The sequence below is a fragment of the Scardinius erythrophthalmus genome (genome assembly GCF_964197995.2).
Source record: "Scardinius erythrophthalmus genome assembly, chromosome: 9".
Lineage (NCBI taxonomy): Eukaryota > Metazoa > Chordata > Actinopteri > Cypriniformes > Leuciscidae > Scardinius > Scardinius erythrophthalmus.
The window spans coordinates 19,169,333-19,196,831 of NC_138229.1; the positions used below are offsets into that span (position 1 = coordinate 19,169,333).

Below are 27,499 nucleotides of genomic sequence, written 5' to 3' on the forward strand. Positions count from 1 at the left end.
AAAGTTTGAAAACATTACACTTTTTTAAAATGTTTTTGAAAGAAGTCTCTTATGCTCACCAAGACTGCATTTATTTAATCAAAAATACAGTAAAACCAGTAATATTGCAAAATATTATTACACATTAAAGGTGCATTGCGCAAGTCTGAGTTTTTGCAGAACTATGCCCCCTCTGGCGACAAGCGAAACTGCAACACTGCAACTGAACGCGCATGACGTCACGCCCAGTCTCAAATTGCGACCCGAATCCCTATTTATTTTACTGTACAGGATAGAGGCAATCGCAGTGATCAGAGAAGGGCTCATTCAGCCCATCAGGCAATTGTTTAAGCATGTATGGGTTAGAAAAACGGGTATTTGCTATTTTTAACATGAAATGTTGCGCAATGCACCTTTAAAAGAACTGTGTGTTTATATGTGGCACATATATATATATATATATATATATATATATATATATATATATATATATATATATATATATATATATATATATATATATATATATATATATATATATATATATATATATATATATATATATATATATATATATTGGCCTATTTTAAAATGTAATGTATCCCTGTGATGGCAAAGCTGAATTTTCAGCATCATTATTCCAGTCTTTAGTGTCACATGATCCTTCAGAAACCATTCTAAACATTTCTTATTATCAATGTTGAAAACAGTTGTGCTGCTTAATATTTTCGTGGAAACTGTGATACTTTTTTTTAGAATTCTTTGATTTATAGAAAGTTCAAAAGAACAGCATTTATTAAATATAAATAATTTTTAATTTTCACTGTCACTTTTGATCAATTGAATGCATTCTTGATGAATAAAAATATCATCTCTTTTTTTAATCTTACCACAAATGTTTGAAATGTATCATTGTTTCAACAAAAATGTTAAGAAACAAAAATTGTTTTCAACATTGATGATAATAATAAGAGCATAGGAGACATAAAAAAAATAAAAAATAAAAATGTTTCCAAACTTTTGACAGGTTCTGTATATTTTCAGTTTCAGTAGTTTAAGTTTTAACTTTAATATATTTTTATTTCACTTGTAGTAATTTTAGAACTTCAACTTCAGCTTATTTTATTTCAGTTAGTTGCCAAGGCAACATTTCTTATTTTCATTTAAGATTTATGTTTATGTTTTTTTTTATCTAATTTATTTAAATTTTATTTTATTTCAGCTTTATTTCAATTGACGATTTGAATTTTAGTTAACAACAACACTATTGGATAGTAGCCTATCTATTCTGCACTGGTAAACATTTGGAAACAGTTTATACGTTTATTAACAGTGTGGGGTATTCTAAATGTCAAGAACTGAGCAGAGGTACAGTCATTAACTTTAATGCTCAATGAAAGGCCATCGAAAGGTCAGAGAGGATGGTGGAGAAATGCTAAATGGACAGACAAAGATCTATTCAGTAAAATAATAATCATTTGAGAGAACAAAAAGGCAAAATATAACATTACAATCCTTCATTTAATATTATTCAACCACACTTTTAATGTATGTGCCTAAAAGAGATTAAATGAAAACAATCAACTACTAATGACAAGGATGACTACCAAATAAAAAGAAGGCACATTAGCAGCCTGACTCCTTTTTTCGCATGGCACAGGGATATACAACAACCGTCAACAAGTCAATTACGGCTAAGTCATGTAATTTAGCTCGCATTAAAAGAAAAATGGATTGATTAATCTCCAGTGACACAAAAGCAGTGAACACACAAAGACCAATTAGTGTGCTCTGGCACAGGCATTATCCTTTGTAGTCTATTTCTATTCACAGACCAAAGTGCATCTACGTGGTTGTCCTCGCAATAACACCTTTTGGACACACGGACAGCAGACGTAGGACGATGGATATGCCGAATTCACTGAGGATGGGTTTTCACCCTGAGGCTGGAAGTCATTGCTTCCTTCTCGGCAATAGGAAGAAGCGACAGGCAGAAGGCCACATATAATGAGTCAGAGAGCATCTCATCACAATGTCAGCACGCACACTGACCTGCTCTGACATGCACGCCTGTCAGATTACCACCCTGCATGACCCGAAGGAACTTAATCCTTATATACTGCACTGCTTCATTTTTGACTGTGGTTTTGGTGACAACGCAATTATGAGGTCAGAGGAGAAGCACACAATTACACCTTAGACTCTGCGTTTGACGCAGGCATTTCCGAAAGCGCCTGGGAACGGTAAACACCTTTTCAGAACTATATTTAAATCAGACCGTTATTTTGCACATCCCCACAGATTAGTTTGTGCTCTTAACATGTTTTGACTGAACAAATCTGCAAAGACACTTTAGAGGTCTTGTGTCGTGCAATAAAAAAATAAATAAATACTGCTGTACTTTTGGGAGGATCTCTGCTGAAGGTAGTCTGTATTAGAGATGCAAAACTCTCCATGACACACTGTATGCAAGTTGATACTAGGAGTAATGGTTATAATTGCTCAAACACGTACGTCTAGCACATTTATATAAAACAATGGAAAAGTCGTGCAGTGGAATATAAAAAACGTTGTTTGAACACCCCCTTAAAGTTTCAAAATGGTTAAAAAAGGTCTCATGTTTAAAAACCCAAGACACAGTGCACTTCAACAGAAGAAAATGCAAGGGTGCCATGTTTTTAGAATGGTGTGTCATGCGAGCGTAACAGTCAAACATGTTTATGCGAAAAAGCAAAATGCAGGAGAGTGTAATCAAAAAGGACAAGGTCTAGAGAGACACAATTTTCTCCCAAAAACGTATTTTAACTGAGAGCCCCGTTTTAAGAATTGGCTGTAATGATCAAGAAACTGCAAAAGAAGCAAGATGCAAGTGCAATGGTCAAATATTTCCATCTAGCGCATGTTTACAAACACAATGGAAAAGCAGAACAATGGAATGCAAAAATGCAAGACAAAGGGCAATAAAAGAGGGCATTCTAGAGATGTGTTTGTTTGATTCGGTGCGATAAGCTCCGTCTTAGCCATATATTTCTTTGTTTTGAACCATCATTTTACTACCATTTCTAGTTGTTTATACTACTACATTTTACCCAACATCTCAGATTAACCTGACATCGCTAGCTTTTGTTATTAGTACTACTAGCACAAAACGCTAGTAATTCGCTAGCCTGTTAACGCGCCACCCGTGCGCTCAGCTATTTTATTTATTTATTTTTCTCTCGCGCGTCCGCGCCTTTGAGTTCATAAAAAGCTCAGGTGAGTAAGAATCACTCAACAAACACGGTGAGTAATGTCTTGTCCTGTTATTGTCACTTGCACTTCATGTCACATGTTTAGTATAGGCTTCTCTGTCGACAATATAGGATTTATATGTGATAAATGTAAGGAGACAGTTAGGTTGACAGAGAAGATTTCAGAATTAGAAACACGCATCCAAACTTTAATTGAGGATAGTAAGAGTGCTAGTGCTTTAGATGTTTTGGATGCGCATAGAATAGTGCACACTTTACATGAGTCGGTTCTGGCTGAAGTAGAGCCTGTGCAGCCGGGCAAATGGGTGACAGTGAGGGATCGCTCTAGTCGCGGATCTAAAAACCACTCTTCCGTTCCGATTACCATAACAAATCGATTTGCCCCGCTCAGTGAAACACCCACTGAGAATGATTGTGCCCTAGTTATTGGCGATTCTATTACACGGAACGTGAAAATAGAGACACCAACCACCATAGTCACATGTTTGCCGGGAGCCAGAGCGCCTGACATCAAAGCAAATTTAAAAGTGCTGGCTAATGCTAATCGTAAATTCTCTAAGATCATTATTCATGTCGGCACTAATGATGTTCGACTCCGCCAGTCGGAGATCACCAAAATTAATATTAAAGAGGTGTGTGAACTTGCAAGTACGATGTCAAGGACTGTAATTTGCTCTGGCCCCCTTCCTGTTCGCAGGAGTGATGAGATAGTTAGTAGATTGTGTTCGCTTAACGGTTGGCTGTCTAAGTGGTGTCCGCTTAATAATATAGAATTCATAGACAATTGGAAAAGTTTTTGGGGCAAACCTGACCTGTTGAAAAGAGATGGTATTCATCCCTCCTGGGATGGTGCTGCTCTTCTCTCTAGTAATATGGCTCATAGTCTTAGAGCTCAAACATGACAATCTGGGGCTCAGGTCAGGAAGCAGACAGACTGGCTAAACCGACTGTCTGCTAGCGGCCTCTCGTCACCAAGGTCAGATAAATCCCATCACATAGAGCCTCTTTCACCTAGCTATCATCATATAGAGACTGTGTCTGTTCCCCGAATTTGGAAATCCAAAAAACGTTTAAACCCAACTAAGGTTAAAAATTTAATTGATGTTCAACAAATAAAAAACAGCTATAATACAGATGAGCAAATGCTAAAGCTTGGGTTGCTGAATATTCGATCGCTTACTTCAAAAGCACTCATTGTTAATGATATGATTTCAGATAATAACCTAGATGTGCTGTGTTTGACAGAAACCTGGCTAAAACCAAACGATTACATTACTTTAAATGAATCAACCCCGCAAGATTACTGTTATAAACATGAGCCTCGTCTGAAACGCAAAGGGGGTGGTGTTGCTGTAATCTATAGTAATAGTTTCAAAACCACTAAGAAATCAAGTTTTAAATATAATTCTTTTGAAGCATTGGTGCTTAATGTAAAAATATATAGTGTAAACGATAAATCACGTTTGAGATTTGTGCTGGCTACTGTATACAGGCCACCAGGGCACCATACAGACTTTATCAAAGAATTTGCGGACTTTCTATCAGAATTAATATTGACTGCAGATAAAGTACTAATTGTTGGTGATTTTAATATACACATCGATAATGAAAAAGATGCATTGGGATTGGCATTTAAAGACATTGTAAATTCAATTGGAGTTAGACAACACGTGTCAGGACCTACTCATCGTCGTAATCATACTCTAGATCTAATATTATCACGCGGAATAGATGTGGATGCCGTTGAAATTCTGCAGCAGAGCGATGACATCTCAGATCATTATCTAGTCTCGTGTAATTTGCATTTAGCCAAGGCTGCAAAGCCGACTCCGTGTTTCAAATATGTGAGACCTATCACTTCTGCTACTAAAGATTGCTTTATTAATAATCTTCCTAATCAGTTTCATCATCTCAGCATCTCAGATAGCTTAGAAGAACTAGATATTACAACAGAAACGTTTAACTCTCTCTTTTCCAGCACTTTAGACACAGTTGCTCCGTTGCGCTTAAAGAAGATTAAAGAAAATAGTCCAACGCCGTGGTACAACGAGCACACTCGGGCCCTTAAGAGAGCAGCCAGAAAAATGGAGCGCAACTGGAAGAAAACAAAACTAGAGGTATTTCGCATTTCATGGAAAGAGAGCTCAATTACTTACAGAGAGGCATTAAAAGCTGCTAGATCTGCTTATTTTTCAACCCTATTAGAAGAAAATAAACATAATCCTAGGTATTTATTTGAAACGGTGGCTAAACTAACGAAAAATAAAGCTTCAAGCACCGAAGTTTCCAAGCAACACAGCAGTAATGACTTTATGAACTTCTTCACTTATAAGATTGATAATATCAGGGACAAAATTATAACTATGCAACCGTCTACTACAGTATCGCATCAGGCAGTGCATTGTAGTCTCCCTGAGGAAAAATTTGATTCATTCGTTGCTATAGGAGAGGAAGAATTTACTAAACTCATTAAATCATCTAAATCTACAACATGTATGTTAGACCCTATACCGACTAAGCTACTGAAAGAAATACTTCCAGAGGTCATAGATCCTCTTCTTAATATCATTAATTCGTCTTTGTCTCTAGGATACGTACCAAAAAACTTTAAGCTGGCTTTGATTAAACCGCTTGTTAAAAAAACGCAACTTGATCCTTCAGAATTAGTCAATTACAGGCCGATCTCGAATCTACCTTTTCTGTCAAAGATATTAGAAAAGGCAGTATCCTCACAACTGTGTTCCTTTCTTGAAAGAAATGATATCTGCGAGGATTTCCAGTCCGGATTTAGACCGTACCATAGTACCGAAACAGCTCTCGTTAGAGTCACAAATGATTTGCTCTTATCATCCGATCGTGGTTGTATCTCTCTATTAGTGTTACTCGATCTTAGCGCTGCATTTGACACCATCGACCACAACGTTCTTTTAAATAGATTAGAACATTATGTTGGCATTACAGGAAATGCACTAGCATGGTTTAAATCATACTTATCTGACCGTTATCAGTTTGTAGCAGTAAATGATGAGATGTCTCATCGATCACAGGTTAAGTATGGCGTACCACAAGGCTCAGTATTAGGACCGCTGCTGTTCACTCTGTACATGCTACCATTAGGAGATATCATTAGGAAACATGGAATTAGCTTTCACTGTTATGCTGACGATACTCAGCTCTATATTTCTTCAAAACCTAACGAAACTTATCAATTCACAAAATTAACGGAATGCATAGCGGATATAAAAAATTGGATGACTTGTAATTTCCTACTTCTAAATTCTGAAAAAACAGAGATTCTAATTATTGGACAAAAAACTTCCTCACGTAATAATCTAGAATACTGTCTAACACTTGATGGCTGCTCTGTTAAGTCTTCGTCGTTGGTTAGGAACCTGGGTGTGCTCTTTGATACCAATCTTTCATTTGAAAGTCACGTGTCTAGTATCTGTAAAACTGCATTTTTCCATCTTAAAAATATATCTAAATTACGTCATATGCTCTCATTGACAAATGCGGAACAATTAGTTCATGCGTTCATGACCTCAAGGCTAGATTATTGTAATGCTCTACTGGGTGGTTGCCCTGCACGCTTAATAAACAAACTACAGCTGGTCCAAAACGCAGCAGCTCGAGTTCTTACCAGAACCAGGAAGTATGACCATATTAGCCCAGTTCTGTCAAAACTGCACTGGCTCCCTATTAAACATCGCATAAATTTTAAAATATTGCTGATTACTTACAAAGCACTGAATGGTTTAGCTCCGCAGTACTTGAGCGAGCTCTTAACGCATTATAGTCCGTCACGTCTATTACGATCTCAAAATTCCGGCCAGTTGATTATACCTAGAATATCAAAATCAACTGCTGGCGGTAGATCCTTTTCCTATTTAGCACCAAAACTCTGGAACAGTCTTCCTACCATTGTCCGGGAAGCAGACACACTCTGTCAGTTCAAAGCCAGATTAAAGACACATCTCTTTGACCTAGCTTTCACATAATACATTATAGACTTCTATAATTTAATGTTATGCTGCATAGATTAGGTCAGCCGGAACCGGGAACACTTCCCAAAAATCCTGATGTACTCGTTACATCATGAGAAGAATGGCATCTACGCTAATTTTAGTGTCTGTGTTTATCCCAAGGTTTTTCCTGCAGCCTGCCGGATCCAGGCCGTATCCAGATCTGACGAAGGACCTTCACCTGGACCGATGACAACGCAGTGCTGAAGTGCCAACTAGTCTCTCCCTATGGAGGATCCCACTACCACTCTACAGATAAGGCGTTGTCGGGAAAATTCGTCTTGCGGTCCTACCCCAAAGCAACAAATAAAATAAAATTCCTTATCAAAATTTATAAGGAAAGACAAGTATTTTGTTTAGGCTTGGCTTGTAGGGAATTCCAAACCTGCGTATATTCTAACGCACATAACTATAGAACCCATTCTAAATGCGCATGTGACCGCCATCAGCGTTTCTCACAGGTTCGCGTTTAAAGTCTGTGTAGAGAGAATGGTGTCGTCTTAGCGGCCCCTAATTTAATAACAAATGATCACTGCGACGGAACCAAATCAATTAAAACTAACTTTAGATGGAAATAACTTAACTCTGCTGTAAAGCCGAAACAATCTCTGTTACCTTAAATTATACGCTTATCTCTGTAAAGCTGCTTTGAGACAATCTACATTGTTAAAAGCGCTATATAAATGAAGATGACTTGACTTGACTTGACTTGAGATGGATTTCTAAAGTTACATTTCTTTTAACTTGAGTGCTGCATTTTTAGAACATCGTGTCATTAGCGAGATGCTGTAAAAGACGGTCAAAGATGTCTGTCTAGCATGTTTACATAGAAAACCAATGGAAAAAACAGTGCAGTGAAATGCAAACCGGAACGGCCCCTAAGAATCCCCTAAGAGTCATCTTCACTTTTTTTTTTTTCATGAAACTGCTGCACTGACACCAGATTCACCAAACTGAAGTACATTAATGCACAAGTTTTCAAAGTCAAGAACTATGATGACTGACAGAAAACAGTGCTCTGGCAATTCACTTGGAGGCATATCCAAAAAAAAAAAAAAATCATTCTGAAGGTCCAGGCTGAGACTTGAAAGTGATGAATATGAGTTTGATCTTATCTTTGCACAGGTGTTGCATTGTGAGTCGACTAACAATCGCTCCGGTGTGCACAGACGAGACAGGAGCAAATAATAGGCTTTTATGTTGACTTGGAAAAAAAAGTGCCCAGATTAATGGTGCATGACAGCTTGGATCATTTCAGACATGCATAATGCAACTGTACGTTAAACATTTTATAGTGTGGATTAAATCAAATAAATATGGGTGCATTCTCAAGATTGCTTACCTATTCCACATGCATAAGCAAGCCGTGCCGACATACGCTGGCACTTGGGCATTGTCAGAATGCGTTACCTGCAGAATGCCAGGAAACTGAAAGAGGCCTGAAAACAGCAGTTTAAAGCATAAGGGTGGGCTTGAGGGGGGCAGGTCGCACGGTTCACTGCACTCTCCTCTAATCACAGGCAGATGAATGGCCACAGACCATGCTTCATCTGAGCTGGTCTAATGCCAGGTCTTTGAAAGCACTGGCAGGGTCAGATAAATCATACCTCATTCTCTCTGGGTCTGGAGAATATTGAAGAAAGAAAGAACGAAAGAGTGAAAAGGGGATGAAAGACACACTCCCTCCTGCTGGATGGGCTTCAGTTTTATTCAGTGCCAGCGGCATGATATGATATTACTCAAGGCTGTGCCCAGCCACGAAGAAAACTTACCAAAACTATGCTGAAAAGCAATATATATATATAAATAGGCTATATCGAGACAGATACTTCGCACTGAAAGAAACCAGTTATTGGGAGTGTAAGTGATACTTTTAAGTTAAAAGATGAAGAAAAAATCCCCCAAGAAACCCTTCCAAAAAGTACTCTGGAGGCACTGTGCACATAACATGGTAAAGTGATAGTATCAGATGGTACATTATACTTTTTATCATGGTATTTGCATGGTACTCAAGAGTCCTTCAAAAAGAACACCATGGTGCAGGTACATGTTCAAAACACTGTGGTATTATCATATTTCTTTAGGGTAGAAATGACAGTAGTTTTTTTTTTATCTCATAATATGATAACTGCCATGATATTCGAATTGTTTTGCATACGTCCTTCTTCTGAGTATTTTGATCCAAAAGAGAACCAGTATGTCGACTTCTCTGCTTACATGTTCAGTTTTCACATGCATTACCTCGATGACTTGGAAGACAAAGCGTTCATTCATTAGGTAAAACGCTCATAATTTTGTTTAATGCCCCTAACGCGTTATTTAACTACTTAAAACCTATTCAAAATGAGTAAAATCAAATTTCCTTAACAACAGAGCAAGTTGAGAATAGTACAGTTTACACAGACTGATTTGCTGACACGGTAAAACAATTGTCATTTTAGCTTGATTCACAATACCTTGATGCAAAACTTCCACCTTGAATCTTCAGATAATGGAGCAGGACATATTCCAGATAATAAACAGTAAATGTCAAAATCAATAAGTCTGGTTTCCTGACTGAGAGTAGTAGATCGCTGCAGAAGTTTCTGCAGTGTGTGAGGTGATCTTTGAAAGCCGTGACATCAGCGTCTGCACAGAGACACACCCACATTAACTTAGCCTACCTGAAAGACTTGTCGGGCTACAATGAAAGAGGTTGCGAAATGCGCCTTCTTGTTTAGCCTACTACAACTACGTCCTAGCGACGGTTAGTTCTGAAATAGCCTATTGGTGGGGTATTTATTGTTAAAAATGTATGTAAAAATGTATCACAACCCTCTCTGGAATAGGTTGCTTGTGAATCGTGCGGACAGTGGGACAAACATCACTAAACGTTTTTCGAGAAACCCATTTTAGTTGTGTTCTGTATTATTGTCTCTATAAACTAACAATATAGCCTAAATATAATATTTCGACTCAATTCAAAATTTCATGTCGATGTATTAAACGTGTGTAGGCTATTAGGCTATATATAGCCTAATAGCCTACAAACTATACTATATAGTTTTAGTAGCCTAATAATAATAATTAAAGTAATAATAAATATTGATTTAATTAAATGTAAATGTAATTCTAAATCAAATCCTATCAGGCGGCAGCAATTGACCAACGGCAAGTAGTTTTGGCCAATGGCCATCAGACATTGCAGGATCGCTCACAGGTTTGATTTTAAATTCTGCGTACACACAGTTTCTCCTTGTAGGCTACCCTATGTTCTGCTTTATTTGTTGTAACGTTACTTGGCGTTTGAAAGCAACTACTGATACTAGAAATTCTGTACTGAAAAATACTAGAGACTTTGATATCAGCTGAAGTAGGCTTATGCCTACGTGATGGCAAGGAATGCATTTCCTCTGTGCATCTGATATAATCTTATGTTCACGTGACACACACCAAAAACACACGCGCGCGCGCACACACACACACACACAGTAAATATGCTATAATTTATTATTTATTTAATTATTATTTATTGTAAACCTTTTAAAAGTTTTAAACATATATATATATATATTTTTTAAACGTACAGTATGGCATTTTTCGCCACTAGGGGTTGCTAACCTATTTACAATAACAAAGGCATAGATTGATCATTGATGACGCAACATTTGCTAAGAATTATGGATTTTGCAGTCAATGTCAAGCCGACTGATCTAATAATGTTTATGGATGACTGAATACATCGATGTTTTTATCATGACTGTGATATGAAGCAGTTTGGGATTGCTAAGGGACAGCTATCAGCTCCAAACGCGACGCGAGTCCTGCGGATATAAAAGGAAAATGGACATTTCATTCTACCGAACTACACGCAGACTTACTACTCACAGGTCAGTTTATTAGACAAATTAAACTTGTGAGGTAATGCAGCGCTGTTTCACTTGGTCTAACATTACACTATCACACTAAACTGCATTTGAATGTGTTGAAATGTGTTAGTCTGACTGTATGAGTAGCAGTAAACTAGATCAACATTAGAATAACATACAGATATGACATTTTATCATTGTTGAACTATAAAACATTGATTAGTTTTATGTAAATATGCTCACCTGTTTAATAAAGTACATGTAGGAGCGGTCGAAGTCTAGGACGTGGAGCTCTCGTTTATATATTGTCTATGGGAGCTCTCGGCATCTCGAAAACACCACGCTGATATTGATTCTCGTTTTAGTTCTCCTTTTTTTTTATCCAAAGTCTGCTTGCCATGGTCCATAATGTTTGAACGAAACAACAACAGCGTGCAAATAGACATTGCGAACTACAAAAAGTTGTCCGCGTCAGTCGCTTTGGTTACTATCAGACGGCTCTGGTTCATAGCTCTGGTTGCCATGGCAGCACGAGATGAAACCAGGGACCACACGATATGACGCCATTGGCGGTGACAAAACGGAAATAAAGAAACGGGACGTGTCTACGAATTAAATTACAAATTTCTCCTGGTTTGAAAGTTGTTGGAAACAGTCGGGATAATGTAAGTACACAACAAAAAAAAAAATATATATATATAACATAGATACAGTGATTTTTGCTATTTTTAAAGCAAAAAAGTTACATATTGTGCCTTTAATTAGACTAAGCTATTGTTTATTCAAGCGTAGGCCTATATTCAGATAACCCTTGCAAGCGTTTAAGCTAGGCTATATGACTACACACCACTCAAGCTTATCCAACCATCAAAGATACAATGAAAATGTCAAGCGGAAAGTAGCAGAAATAAAAATGTCAGTGCGCCTTTAATCTGTCAAGAGTAAGGCGATACACGTGTAGATCATAGGAAGGATACTCAGTCAGTATGCTATGTAGATGAAATATGGAATCATATCAGCTTGTGTGTTGAGGGACCAACTGTAAAGGTTCTTGCAAGGCATGGTACATTGGCTCATTGAAATATATAATGTCATGAAATTAACAGAGAAAATAATTGAAATTTAAAGAAAATATTTATCCACAATAATTCACATCATTGACAAGCCTTTGTTTTTGTGCTTCCCTGCTGCCATATTATTTTATCATAGCTTCCATCTCTTTTAGATGTTTCTTCTTTGATTTGACTTTGATATTCTTGTAATTAAGACCGTTGAAAACCTAATTTAGCATTTAGTGGAGTTCTGTCAGGACCACTACTGTCAAATACGATTGACAATTAGCATACAGTTTGGATTGGCGGTATATGGTTCCGTTCTGGGCGAGAACTCCCTGCGCATCCATGCAGCCTAGCATGGATAAGAGCAGGGAGAGCAGCAATAACCCCCCTTGGGGTAAACAGAACAGAACCAACATGAATGTTTGCAAATATATTTAATTCAAGATTTTAAAGTACAACATAATTCGAGAATTTATTCTGATTCAAGGGGAATCAGAATGCCAAATCCTGACTGGGCGAGAGGAGGAGCTGAGGATGGAGGAGGGTAATTAGCTCCTGAGAAACGCGATAGATGTTGATAATACTGAAGGAGCTTATGAATACAGTGATAGGCGTCGTATTATAGGTAATTTTTCGAAATCCAACCAGAGCAAAATTTGTATTATTTCAGAGCTAAGCTTACCTGTTCTCTGAGTCTTTCCTGGTGCCCCATGATAACAGAAGCATGATGGGGATACTTCTGTTTCAGATGCTCAAGAAAAGCCTCTTTCTTATGGTCCATGTTGTAGGACTGCATGATGATCACGTCCCCGGCAGTGCGAGGCCCTCCTACTGTGTGTCTCCTTGGCACGGTGCGGGGGGACCAGGGTTCTGACTGCTCGCTCTCATCTGCGCTGCTTTGTTTTCTGCTGTGGCTGTCCACATCCTCATGGGAGCACAGCCTCTGGTTGCTTCTTGCTGGCTCTTTGATTAAAGGCATAAGAAAACATACATAGGAATACAGATTAGATAGGGACACTCAGTGGGTGGCTGTACTTGGCTTGAGACCTGCAATTAATTAGTGTGATAAGCAACATAGTCAATGCAATGACCGGCTTAGAGTCAGACAGCTGTTGGCCAAGAGAGCACTTATTGAGCAAAGCTACAAACAGGCTATTTGTTTCCCACTATCAGCTTGCACCTTGCCAAAAGAGGTCTCTGAGCACTCAGTGTGATGGCTCATTATTAGCCCGGGCTGACTGCATAGCATTGAGGCCCTCCAGTGGGGACTTTCTACAAAGCAATGAGACAGAATGGCAATTCCATTCAACAGTTGCATATGACATGCAATTGTTGTCAGTAACTAAAACTAAAATTATTAAAAACCATTTAATAAAACAAAATATAAATATTGGAATCACTAAAAAAAAAAAAAAAAAGCTAAATAAAAATATATTTTTAAAAAAGTAATAAAAAAGATAAAAGCACATAAAATATTTGCTAAAATTAAACCGAAACAAAAAATTCTAAATATTATTTAGGAATATAATTGTATAGATAATACCAAAATACCACTATATGGGCACAGTTTGGATATACACATGTGGATAAAAAAATGCACTTATGTTGTGGATGTGAAGGGGAGACATTTATTCATTTTCTTATGCAATAAAACAGCTTAACAAGTCTTTAAAAATCATTTTAGATACTGTACCATGATACTTTATATATTGCAAGCAATGCACAAAACTCAGTAAAAAGTTGTCTGCAAATTAAATTTCCATCGTTCATGGAAACTGTAGGGGAGTGAGAAATGGCACAGAGTTCGAAATGCAACAAGACAGGCGTGTGCTGACTCCCCCAAAACATCAGCTTGACTATAAACAACCATTCTTAATAAACAGACTATTCCATGGATCTTCAATATTACATTTTTGTTCTGGTGAATGTGTCAACAGGTTTACTATAAAGAATTATTGCCTCATTATTGGCTATGACAGACACATTCCATCATGGGAAGCTAATGGGAGACAGGCAGTAAACCCATCTAATTCCCTCTCTCATGGTAGCCATTTGGTGTCTCAAGCTTCTTGTTAGGGAAAGAGTTTAATGCTTAATGATGACATCTAAGAAAGTTTCATCAACAGATTGTAGATATTCTATGGCATGTGCAGCAAATTACTCATTTTTTGCCAGTGTCCTCCCTTTCTGGATAAGCTTCACTGAGGAGAAAAGAAGACAAACTATGTACTTAAGCGACCTGTTTGTAGTACAAGACTAAATATAGGGCCTGAGATGATCCACTCACAGACAATATATGATGGGATTTGTGGTTTTGTTGGTCTTTCTTTGTCGGACTCTAACATGCCAACTAAGATGGCATCTCAGTGAAAATCTCTTTAGCAGGAGTCCAATGACTTACCTGACCTTAGCTATCCACAGCCCATTGCTCTCTTATATGAAAAAAATTGACACTTTAAAATGACTTGTTTCTTCACAGAGACGTTGTAAAAGAAAAATCACACTGTCAACAAGACTGAAGAGGGTCAGACCGATGAAGATGAAAATGTTCCCTGTTTGCATGCCTATGCACTTATTCCCCGTAAAATATATTGCGCGAGAGAATATAAATCATTTTTCTCATTTTTGTGCAGAAAGTGTCACATATTGTGAATGAGGTATGTTGAGGAGGAGTGATAACTTACATCTGTACCAAAAGAAAAATGAAACATTTTTATATGGGCGCTTCCCGTCTCTGACCAGAAGAGAGATGTTCACTACATTTTCACAACCAATTTGAGGAAAAAAACAAAAACATGCTTGGTGTGTGATCAAAATCAGGCATCTGGACAGCCCCCGAGAGGAAGGCCACGGTTAATGCTGCTGAGTGGTCATAGATAACTGATGATAGCCAGCTGTTCCTGTGATGATTATGTATGAATGCCTGATTGTTGCTGGCCTAAAAATTGCACTCCTCTAGAATAACTGCAGTATTATTACTATATCTGTCATGATTCCTGTCTTGTGGGGACTTTTGTTATTTCCTGTTCTGTGCCATGTTTTGTAGTCCTTTGTAGTTTTTCTTGTTTATTAGTCTCCCCAGGTGTTTCTGAATAACCACGCCCCCTTGTTATCTTGTTTAGCTTGTTTGCCTGTGTATTTAAACCTCTGTGCTTCAGTTGTTGGTTGTCGGTTGTTGTTGCTTGTAGTGGTTCCATGTTCCACCCACATGTTCCACCCACATGTTCCACCCACATGTTCCACCCACATGTTCCACCCACATGTTCCACTCCTGAGTTCTGTGTTTGGTTGGTTGTTTGCCCGCCCTGGATTACCTGTTTGTTTTATTAAAGTCATGCTTGCATGCGGATTCTCTCTCCGCTTTGTTTCTGCCTCAACGTTACAACATCTATGAGGAACATGGAGGACATGTTGTCATGCACATCCTTAACAATTGATTTGCAGATGATCTTTAGTGTAAGGTTGAGATTTTGTATTACTTTATTTTAAAGTTTTATTTGTAAAATTGTTATGTGATCTAAGATATAATATGAATAGGCTATTATTTAAATTAACAGTTTTCAATTTGAATATATTTTAAAGTGTAATTTATTACTGTGATGGCAAAGCTGATTTTTCAGCATCATTCCTTTAGTCTTCAGTGTCACATGATCCTTCAGAAATCATTCTATGTTGATTTGCTGCTCAAGAAACATTTCTTATTACTATCAGCAATGTTTAAAACAGTTGCACTGCTTAAGATTTTTCGTAGAAACTGTGATAACTTTTTGTCAGGATTCTTTGAAGTTTGAATCTTTTGTGAAAATGAATTTTAACGAATGTCTTCACTAAAGACACTTTTGATCAAATTAATGCATCCTTGATGAATAAAAGTATATATATTTTTTCAAATAATCAAAAAATCTTATTGAACAGTAGTTTTTTATGGAAACAAAATTGGAAAAAAATATTGTGATGCTGTGCCATAAGTGCCATAAGATATGATAATGAATAAATGGCATATTTTGTGTTAGTGTCGGGGTGAGCTGTGTTGTTTATTAAATCTGTCAATGTTGAAGCATCTCTCCATTCATCCATTTATCATCTACATTATTTTTTTTATTGTCTTTTAATTACTTCAGATGAAGAAAGAATGAACTAACATTATCTCCAGTGGCCTTGAAAAGCCCCTCTGGGTAACTTTCTATGTTTACATCCAATTTCTCCCAGTGTAAAACTTGCCACTTAATGGTCTTTTAATGCTATCCAGTTCCAAGTGTATGGATTAATAAAAAACTTCCCCTATCCTTTCACTTCCTCGGAAAACTCTCCTCAGTAAAACAGGCAACCACTGGAGAAAATCCAGGCATTGTCTGTCATTTTGCAAGCATGTAAGGTCACTTTATGGAGAGGATTTCCTCTCTCCACTCACAGATGCTGCATGTGCACATGGGACTGGATGACAAAACGGTATCTCCAAAACTAAACTTAAGCATTATGGTGTGGACATGCTGAGGCACAGCCAGACAGCATTAGCCATTGTCAACACATTCGAAATTCTCGCTCTGACATTTCATCTGAAGTTTCCCATTAAACACATCGCACGCAGGACTCAAAACTGTGTTTGACTAATGTCTCATCACTCCACTAAGCTATAAGTGTGGATGATTTCAAGAGGTTGAGGGATTTGCTGGTCTGGCTTCACAAGTATTTGCTTTCCTCTGCAAGTAAATGTTGCCTCTTTCGTGAGATAATTAGGTAGCAGTCACATGCCATAGACACAAAAAAATCTATTATATGTTGTCAATAAAGGGCCACACAAGAAATTCACTGTGTGCTTCTTCCTGAGAGAATAATCAGCTATAGATGCACAGCTACGATGTGACAAAAAAGGAGGAAATCCCTAATGTTAGCATCTAATGAATAAACGGTTTTATATTGCTGTTTTTACTGTATTTTTGGTCAACTAAATGCAGCCTTGGTGAGCATAAGACTCCAAACATTTGACCGAAAATAATATATATAATTGTTTATTTATTATTATTTTTTAACAAATGATGAGAGAAATATTGATTAAAGAAAATCTACAGATCCACAGTGAGACAATGATTTCTCAGGCTAGTTCATTGTCTTCCCATTCTGAGGGTAAAGGGGTTTTTTTTATGTGAAAAGGAAAATGACTTTCCCTTACTGCAAACCAACTTCTAACTGGCATTGTGAACATCCTATGGCATTTGACATAACTGGCATGGTTAGAGTGTTTTGTGTATGCTCAGGCTGCTGTGTATTGTGATTAGTATTCAGTGTGGTGTCTTCAGTTGAGAAAGTATTATAGGCTAAAACTAAATAGTCATAAAATGTGGGACTTTTTAATGACTTGCTTTCAATTGGTTTTCACTACAGCACTTGCGTTATAGGTGTTTGCGCCTGTGCTAACCACGATAAGCAGCTTTGCATACTTACCTCCCTGTCCTGTTATGGGAGAATTGCTTTATCTTCCAAATCCTAAACTGTGTTTGGCACTTGTTTATAGTCTAGCAATAAATGCTCTGAGTCTTAAGTGTTACATAACTCCAGGGACACTGTGTGAATAAAATAAAACCAACACATCCATCATTCTCGTCAACTGACTTAATGATTCCTTGACCTGTTTGAACACATCTTCAGTTATACAAAGTGCAAATTTCAAAGCATTCAAAATAATACAGTCCCTGAAATCAGGGTCCAGTTCTGGTCGGATTGGATCAAATCTTCAAAAGGGGTTGTTCAAAAGAAAAAAGGGATTCTGAAATCGGATTAGATCACAAAATCCTAACAGTTGCATACCTTATTGCATGTATATTTGTTTGTTTTTGTTTTGGGACACTTGAGGGGCTATGGACATGGTGATGGAACAATATGAGATGGGAGTGTAAGACTTGATTTTCCTGCTAAGACAAAACCTGAGATAAAACTCAACTTGCAATAAAACGCACCCTGGAGAGAAGACCTTAAAGAAAGAGCACAGGACATTGTCTTGTCCAAACTTTTCTCCTTCCTTATCTGTGCACCCCCCTCTCCCTCCTCCCTTCCTTTGCCCCTGATTCAAGTCATTAAAAGTTCACTAAGAAGATCTACATACATATTATGTATCTTTTGAATCTATTGTTGTTTCCCTTTTATGTTTGGTATCATTTTAAATGCCTCAGTGCTATTGGTAAAATTTCATTGCAGTCATTGAACAGAAGAAAAATTGAACACTTAGAAGAATCCTGTTCTCCTCTATGGGTGGTGTCTCTTCAAGATATCTGATAATTCTTCCCTCTCCCCCAAAACCAGGTGTTACCCCCTGGGGTACATGAATAGACCCAAAACAACACTAAAAATATTTGTACAAGCCTTTTGTTCTGGTCTGTGTATATATGGGTAAGTGGCAGAGCAGTCTTTGGGAACCTGTAACCAGGATGGGAACCTGTTTTCCCGTCGGAACACACTCACACACCACTGTGTGTCTCTGTCAGGAATGCATTTCTTACTCTTGGAGTCATATTTGAGCAATTGATGTCATGTATTTTAATAATTTACTTGTGTAAGTGGCATAGCCTAATACAATTTTACCTGACAAATAAAATGTCATATTTGATTTATTCTGCATTATTCTGAAATAATTTTTCTATTATGGATTAATGTGTAGTCTGGTGTTTCCCCAAATCTCTTCCAGGATAGATCACACTGACCCAAATATTAATAATTAATCATAATTATTAATTATTATTATTAATATTTCCCCTTTGAGCTAATATTGTTACACTAGCAATAACAAGCTAGCTTTGAAAGCATAAGATCCCTACAGACCATCTCCAAAGCCATGCCTCCTTTAAAGGAGAACTCCGGTCAATTTTAACATTGAGCTCATTTTTTTGTACATTTGGAGTGCTGTCAATACAGAGAACAACAACAAAAATCGGTGTTGCCTACACCGAGTTATTCTATTTTTAAAATGTGCACCCTATTGACTTCAATGGGGCAAGTGGTAAGCCTGCTTTTTAGCCTCTTAACATCCTTTAAGTGTCATTACAAGGGCACAGAAAATGTGAGTGATTCCTTCCGAGTGAACACGGGTGAATCTGACTGCAGTAGATGTTAGAGATATTAATAAAAATGAAGTTAATTCAGCCAGCGCTCATACCTCTGTTTACATCCTGTTTTCGGTGGAAGGCCATAGTAATCGATTGTCGAGTTCACGCGCATAGGTTTAGTGCCTATGATCACGCGCGTGAACTCGACAATCGATTACTATGGCCTTCCACCGAAAACAGGATGTAAACAGAGGTATGAGCGCTGGCTGAATTAACTTCATTTTTATTAATATCTCTAACATCTACTGTAGTCAGATTCACCCGTGTTCACTCGGAAGGAATCACTCACATTTTCTGTGCACTTGTAATGACACATCAAGGATGTTAAGAGGCTAAAAAGCAGGCTTACTACTTGCCCCATTGAAGTCAATAGGGTGCAAATTTTAAAAATAGAATAACTCGGTGTAGGCAACACCGATTTTGTCGTTGTTCTCTGTATTGACAGCACTCCAAATGTACAAAAAAATGAGCTCAATGTTAAAATTGACCGGAGTTCTCCTTTAAAAACACAGGTACAGTAGGGAGCAAAGAAAAGCATCATGAGAGACACTTATAATCTGAAAAAGTGTGTATCTGAATCAGGGTGATCCAATTTTGCTTTGAAACAGCACAAAATAAATATGGATTAGCTGATCATGGATAGCAAAACATGGGATTTCCAAATAATTCTGATCCAGATTTAACTTTTTGAACACATGGGCCCAGGAGTTAGGCTAGATGACTTGAGTATCTTCAGTTTGGTTAACTAAATGTCTTTGATTTTCAAAACACTATCAGTGCCGTCTAGTGTTTAATAAGACTGACAGTTCTCAATATGACAATTTGAATGATTAAACCTGGAACTAAAATATGGAAATACTTTAAAATTAAAATGATTTTTTTTATGTGTTAAAAGAAACACCGATTGAAATTTGAATATTCACAAATATTTGATAATATTGAGCCAGCACAGCTTTCTAAAAAAACAGTGTCCAATAAAATGATAGGAGTCTGTAATGTAATGTGGCTGCCTTTGAGCTTCACACACTGAGAGGAATGTACCTCTCCTGAAAAACTTATTCCATGACCTTGCAATTATTTTGATAGCCTCTCGCAGTCCAAAGTAGACCGTGTCCATAGAAACCTGTGAAGTGCTTTATTAGCCACGAGTATCAATCTCTCAGTGTAGCAACAACATATTTAAACCAAAATTTAGCGAGCCAAAAAAGAAAAGAAAAAATTGTTAAAACTCAACTTCAGGCTGTTCAAATCTGCTTTCCATCAAGGATCGGAGCGTATTGTTAGAGAACTATAACTGTAGTGAAGTGAAGAGCGTAGGAATCTTCCATTAACCTGGCAATGCACTTGGACACCAGCATCAACACAGTCAGGAAATAGGCTATCACCCAGATCCCCCTTGCACAGGCTTTTCCATTCATTCAACCTTGGCTGTTTTTCCTGCCCCCATGTAATTCACACAGACTAACAGTAAGCCAAACCCAACTCTCCTCCTCACCTAAAACTAAAACACGGTATAAACTATGGCAGCAACACTTTTGTAAGGAACTGCTCCTAGACACGAAGGATGAGGATCCAAATGCAGTTTTAATGAAGGGGTAATCTACAATCGTAGTAAAAGACAGGCAAAAGGTCAGAGCACAGTAAATCAGTCCAATAAAAAAAACAAATCCAGAGGGTGAGACAGGAATGGGAAAACGAGGACACAGTCAAATATCAAAAACCAGAACCATGGAAAACAGTGGAAACACTAAAAAATGCAGTGTTACACATACAAGACTTCACAGGGAATGATAGAAAGAACCTGGCTTATATAGGGTGAGTAAACAAGATAATGGATAATGTAGTTTCATAAGAGAATGACAATAGTCTGGGGTGGAGTGCCCAGGGGTGCCGCTAGCAATTTTGGGCCCTATGAAAGAATATGAGGTTGGGCCCCCCTAATGCACCCATTCCATTACTAAGAACGATCCTTTACATTGTCGTTTTCTGGCCTTGGCTCTGACTAGGCAGAATTTCGGATCGTACCACACAAGTCTTGTACATGGCCATTCAGCACATAGTTATAGGCATCTAAAGATTTATATGCCCTCAGTTTCTCTTTACCCTCGGTTTCTCTATCGGGTAGGTGTAGAAGTCAGGCCACTCAACCGAGGTAACGTAGCGTTAACGTTAATCCTGTCAGATCATCCATCCATTGACTGAGCTTGTACGGGTCAGCCAATCTGGTTCCATCTGTTAAAATTAACTTTTGCAAATAACAATCGCAGTGCTGGACAGTGAGTGACCTTGCACATTAAGATAAAATCGGATTTTCTCCAGGCATTGTTAAAAAAACAAGTTAACAAAACTTGCAAACTAAGTGAAGCGGCCAGAGGGATAGTTCTGCCACCACCAAAACGTCACCATGTTTACATATATACCCTAATTTAAATTGTAATTTTATTTAAATTATTTATATTTCCTTTTGAATGTTTAGATGATAAAAAAATAAAAAAATAAAAACCCTAAAAAGGGGGTTAATACATGTTGTAAATGTACGGGGGAGGAGTCAATTGAATTAGCATAGCGAAATTATCAAATAGTGCATTAGAGAATTTAAGCTCCTCATCAACAAACGATCATCATATTGGAGAGCTATTAAATATGAAGAAAAAGACTGCAGACTTTAGACACATCTCGGGAATAGTTCAGAACAGACATGTCCTCTTGTAATCTGCAATTGGTGAGTAACGTTAGCTACACTGATCTTTTTGAAGATTCACTCACGGTATAAACGTCAAATAACGTAGATTTTAATATAAATGATTGCACTTTGTTCACCCTAGCTAGCCTGGTGATGAAAAAAATGAAGGGAAAAGGTTGTTTTAGATCTAAACATATAGATCAATGTGTTGAACAGGCGTCTTTGACCGTTATTGCATCTCTTCTGCTTTGTCAGTTTCTCGCGCAATGTTTTAAAACACCTTGTCACAACTTTTGAAAAGCACAAAGCGCGTTTCTTAATTTAGCTTACTGCAGTTTTAAAGCCCTCACTATATGTTATAATATACAGTATAGGCCATGGCCTACATGGACATGAATACGTAGCTACGCCTATAGGCTATGTCTAGGACTGCAAGTCGACAGGTTTCATTAAACTGTTATTGATTCTAAGAGCTGATAAGGTAATATTAAAGGTTTTAAGCAAAATTTATACTGCTTAGTTCTTTGTAGACTTTACAATGTGACCTTAAGATAAAATGGAAAATTAAATAAGTAAAATGCAATAAATGCAGGGTATTGAAGTCATTGATGCAATTAATTGTTTATTCTTAGCACCCCCTTTGAACTGTTAAGCCACACCCCCCCCACCTTATTCCACCCTAATTTGTTTAAGCAGTAAGTGACAACTAGGGAAAAATGCTCCTCAGCTGATATTACACAGAAACTCGACGTGGATGACTTCAGACTGTTCCAGCAAGCTCATCGTTTTACCAGTACTTCTGCTGTGCTGAGGAGATGGTGAAGTTGATTTAAAAAATAACAAAAAAATTAAATCTTGTTCTCTCCAAGCTCAGAACAAATTGCAGTCTTCTCTGAAAAGCATGATTCATGAGGCTAACTTGCATTAGATTGTCAAAGGAGTGTAAATATTAATATGTGAACTTCAGCTGAGATTAACCAGGGTTCTAGGGCACGACAGAATATAAATGGACATGTGCACAGAGAGAGCTCATTAAAGTACATCACACTCAGACACTTTAGCAGGCTAGTGCAGAATCTGCACGTGATGCACTGGGTGAAATGCTTTGGGTTTTGGTGATCATCACTTCATTGTTTTTTGAGCAGTAAACTGGGCTGATAGAATGCATCGTCCCTACAGGATTGAGTTAAAGACCCAAACACAACTCTTGAAGTTACAATGTTTTTTTTTTTCAAGAGTGCTAAGATACACTAAAAGCATATAGTTCAAGTCATTTCCTCCTTGAAGCAGACATGGTTTGCAGTGACAAATCCTTTAAAGACCCAATGAAATCAAAAGTCGATGTGTGTTAGCTTGGCCATCTGTATATTAGTAATATAAACACCAATATATTAGTGTTGTGCACAGGTAAACATTTAAAATATAGCCTATAGTTTTATTCTTTCTGTAAAATGGCCCAAAAAAATAATAATTCTGCACATCTCTGCCCAAATTACTGTCCAGAAAGTGAATGTCCCTTTACACAGATGATAATAAAGGCGATTCAAACTTTTAACTCAACGACGGGAGTTGAATTCATTCCCTTTTTGAGAAAGTGGTTTTCTCGACCTATCCCAGTCTTCAACATGAGATCTGTGACCCCATAGGGCAGTAGGGGTCAAACAATTGTTGTTTGATATCACAACAAATTTTGTGAAAAAAATAAAATAAAATATGGGTTAGACAAAAATACATTGTTATCCTAAACTAAGTTAAGAAACTATAGCTCAGCAAAATGTTTCATTGTGTTTCCTGCATTAAAATGTATTAGGACAAATTAAAATGTAATGTAGAAGTATAAAACTCTTTACATCAATAATGAATATTTTAATGGCATTGCAGTGTAAACATCATAAAGTCGGTAAATACATTAAAATGGCACTAACCACATTTTATTATTGGCCATTTATTAATATGCAACACTCAACCTGATGTGTGCTCTGTCTTTCCCACCCAACTGGAACACGATCTCTACCGAGGGGGGCCACGGACTTGTGATCCAATAATCTAGTTCCTCATAATTACTGTATATATGTAACTTTAAAGTGCCCCTATTATGTTTTTTTTTTTTAATATTCCCTTTCATGCAGTGTGTAATAGCTGTTTGTGAATGTAATTGTTCTACAAAGTTGTAAAGTCGAAAGTGGACGATAAATAAAGTTATTGTCTCCCGACTCTGAACTGTCTAAACGAGTCGTCTGTAATTCGAATCCCACTGCGTTACAGTTCTACGTCACTATAGACAATCTACATTTGCATAATGCCCATCTATGTTGTATGTTGTCTGCGAACAACTTCACCATCCCTCAAACACGTAATTTTACTGACGAGTCGACTGCTTCTCGAATCTCAGAGTTCATCGCAGGATTTGCAAAACTCTTTTTATTTACCCAGTTTATTTGGACCATCTTGCTCCTCAGAATCACAACCTGTAAGTATGAATAATTATTGATGTATATATTAAAATACGCAATTTTGTGTTTTATATTGTGCAAGTTTCCGGCTAACTCACATTATCACTGTCTTACTGAAATAGTTCTGCTAATCTGCTAATATGCTGTATTTACCTACTGTGACGATAAATGCAGATTGTCTGCTGTTCTTACTATTTTGAGATAAAGGAAGCAAGATTTGTTTTTGCAAATTTTAATGTTACATCAGTCATTCACATTAGTGCTCAGCTACGCATACGCATGGCGTTATTGAAACGGTTAATACAGTTCCCGCATGTGCACTGCAATAAATTAGAAATATACACATCAGTTTGTTGATGGACATACACTTGTTAATGCTGATGGTGAGGAATTAGTTGCAACATCTCATAATGTACCTCACAACGAGAAGTCACTGAAAAACGTCCTGCTCAAGTCATCTTTGCGATGGAGGTTCGGGTTGAATAACTAGTTCTTCCAATGTTTCATCATCGGACTCGTGTTTGGATTGATATGGTAAAATTGACGTTATCGTTACTGTCTTTACAGTGTAATCGCTTAGGACTGAGCTGAGGAAATCTCCTGAGCTGAAGTTCAGTTATGGTAATGGGCGTTTAGTTTCCGACACTCGCTGTAGATCAATCGTAACAGACTGGGCTGTCTGGCCAATCAGAGCAGAGTGGGCTCTCGGAAAGGAGGTATTTAGAGAGAATCATTAAAAAATTATGTGCAATATATATTATGAGAAAATTCAAGTGTTTTTTGACCTTTGATGCATGTAAACCTGTTGTAGGAAACCTCCAAAACAAAATTAGGAACCTTAGAAATAGCATAATAGGGGCACTTTAATAAAATGTAGAAACATAATACAATGTACCAATAAATGTATACTTCCTGTACAAACATGTGCCTGTTGCATGAATACCTGCTACTTCAAATGACATCAAATGTATTAAAAAAACATTTGATGCTGTTGTTGGACATATTGAATGAGCCTTTCCTGCTCTCTAACTCAGCGCTGGTGGCACATTCGTGTCAAATACAAATCCTCCCTAAGTCAGCAAAGCATCGGAATGCAACCCATCCAGCACCCACTCACACAAATGCCTCGGCTCAAAAGATTTGGGCTGATGCATGGCCATCAGCATTTCAGCAGACCTCAACAACAATTAAGCCTCATCAACCAGTGCTATTTCCCAGACCATTTAGCTGGCTCACAGTAGAGCCCTGCATTCTACCCCATTAGGACTCAAATCTCTGTTAATCTATCACAAATATCTGAAGTTGAACCCTGATTTCAATACTGCATAGCCAACTCATTACTGATACCATGGCTCATATGCAGAGCGTGTTAAATGGCATCCTGCATTATTCTGAAACAATACATTTTTTATATATTGAAAATAAATTTCTTATTTGACTATAGAAATTTTCAGAAATTAACCTCCTAATGTTTAATCAAAATGTAGATAATGTGAAACGACAAACTTCTCTCTGGTGTCGTATATGCTGGATTTCTCCAATAATTCCGTCTGCTTAAACCCCGCCACTTCACAATCAGCTTCAAGCTTTCATTCATTTTTGAGAGCAAAGGCCATGTCAAAATCTATTCACAACAGTTAGATAGAACAAAGTCACCAACATACTTTTTCACTTTTTCGATAATCCATTAAATTTGGATGTACGTCACAATTAGAAAAGATCTGTCGGTACTTCCATTACATCGCAACTTTAATGAGGCTGTAAAGTTGTTAAAGCTACTAAGCCCAACCCACATAATTACCTCAATAATGTTCATCCGCAAATAATTTGCAGGTTTTTTTTATACTCCGACCGCTAGAGGTACAAAAGTTAAGTATTGTAGGATACTGGTAGAAGGATACTTTGCGATGGACCATTCCCAGCACTTGATTTGTTGCAATGCAGACCGTAACAGACCATTGTTTGTGCAGAACTGGTTTAATACAAAAAAAAAAAAAAAAAAAAAAACAACAATTCATAATTAAGAAAACTCATTGTTATAATATTATCACCAAGAGTTTTTTAATTTTAAGGGCTTTGCTGCATCTAGTTGCAGTGTTTTCAACAGACCATAAAGCCATCAGACATCTTATTTCCTACTAAAGGACAGAACTTTTGATTAAACGGAGATGACTGCTTTATTGCGCTCTCTAATGCAAGAAACGATCACTTGGCCAGCATGTGTGAAAGTATATGACACAAATAACATCTTTACTGCAAATGAGGTGAGCAACACTCCACTTGCACATTTCACACTCTCATTTTGCCAATGTCAATCTATTGAAAGTGAGGTAGAGCCAAAACACTGTTCCTGTTACTAAATCATACAAGCACATATGTGGTTCGCCAAAATAAAGCATTACTCAAACATTTTCTGAGTAAAGGAACAAGAAAAGTGAAAACTTTTGGCTCCATGCTGATACCTTTTTAGCAACTGCCAATTTTTCATTCCACGATCGTTCTATTAAATTAATCATCTGAAATGATACAAGCTCCCAATTCCTGAAAATTAATAACCTGAATATGAATTATATGACATGACCATACATACTTCATCACTCATGGTGGTGCATAAATATGGATTTACCTTAAATACAACAGTGCAACAGAGTGAGGTAGATTAAGTATGAAAACGTGCTCTGAGTGCCATAAACATATATTACATGCTTGCCATGTAAAAATGATCTTTCAAAATCTGAAACGTCACACTCTTTACAAAAAGCTTTGCAAAAATGCTGAAGTCTAAATAATTGTAGCACTTTTACTACAGGCTGAATGTGGTTGTTAAAACATGCAATATAAATCTCAATGGCAAAGTTCAAAATCTGCAAAGGAGTTCTTAAGCAACAATACAAACATAAAACCAAAGCACCCCAAACTACAGTTTATGAAATGTGTGCCTATAAATGAATTGACATTTATAGGGGTAATTCAGTCCTACAAAAACTCACCAGCTGTAAATGTCCTCTGAGTAAGTTGGCATGTGCATCCTGCTCGGTGTGAGGCTCACACTGCCTCCCTCTATTACAGTTTTTTACAATCATTTTGCTACTATTTTCAGAACCTTGA

At 37.3% G+C, this 27,499-nt stretch overlaps 1 protein-coding gene across 8 annotated transcripts in view; it reads right to left on the reverse strand.

Moving 5' to 3' along the window:
• LOC308696313 (sickle tail protein homolog) overlaps positions 1–27,499 on the reverse strand; it is a 65,013-nt gene that overhangs the window by 22,698 nt on the left and 14,816 nt on the right. For 4 of the 8 annotated variants that reach the window (XM_081374866.1, XM_081374872.1, XM_081374871.1 and 1 more), the window contains exon 2: positions 12,841–13,121. In XM_081374866.1, the coding sequence (XP_081230992.1) occupies positions 12,841–13,121 (281 nt within the window). Of the gene's footprint in view, positions 1–8,594; positions 8,692–8,859; positions 8,876–9,708; positions 9,940–12,840; positions 13,122–27,381; positions 27,452–27,499 lie in introns of those variants that run through there. The other 4 variants (XM_081374869.1, XM_081374867.1, XM_081374868.1 and 1 more) reach the window with 4 other exon arrangements.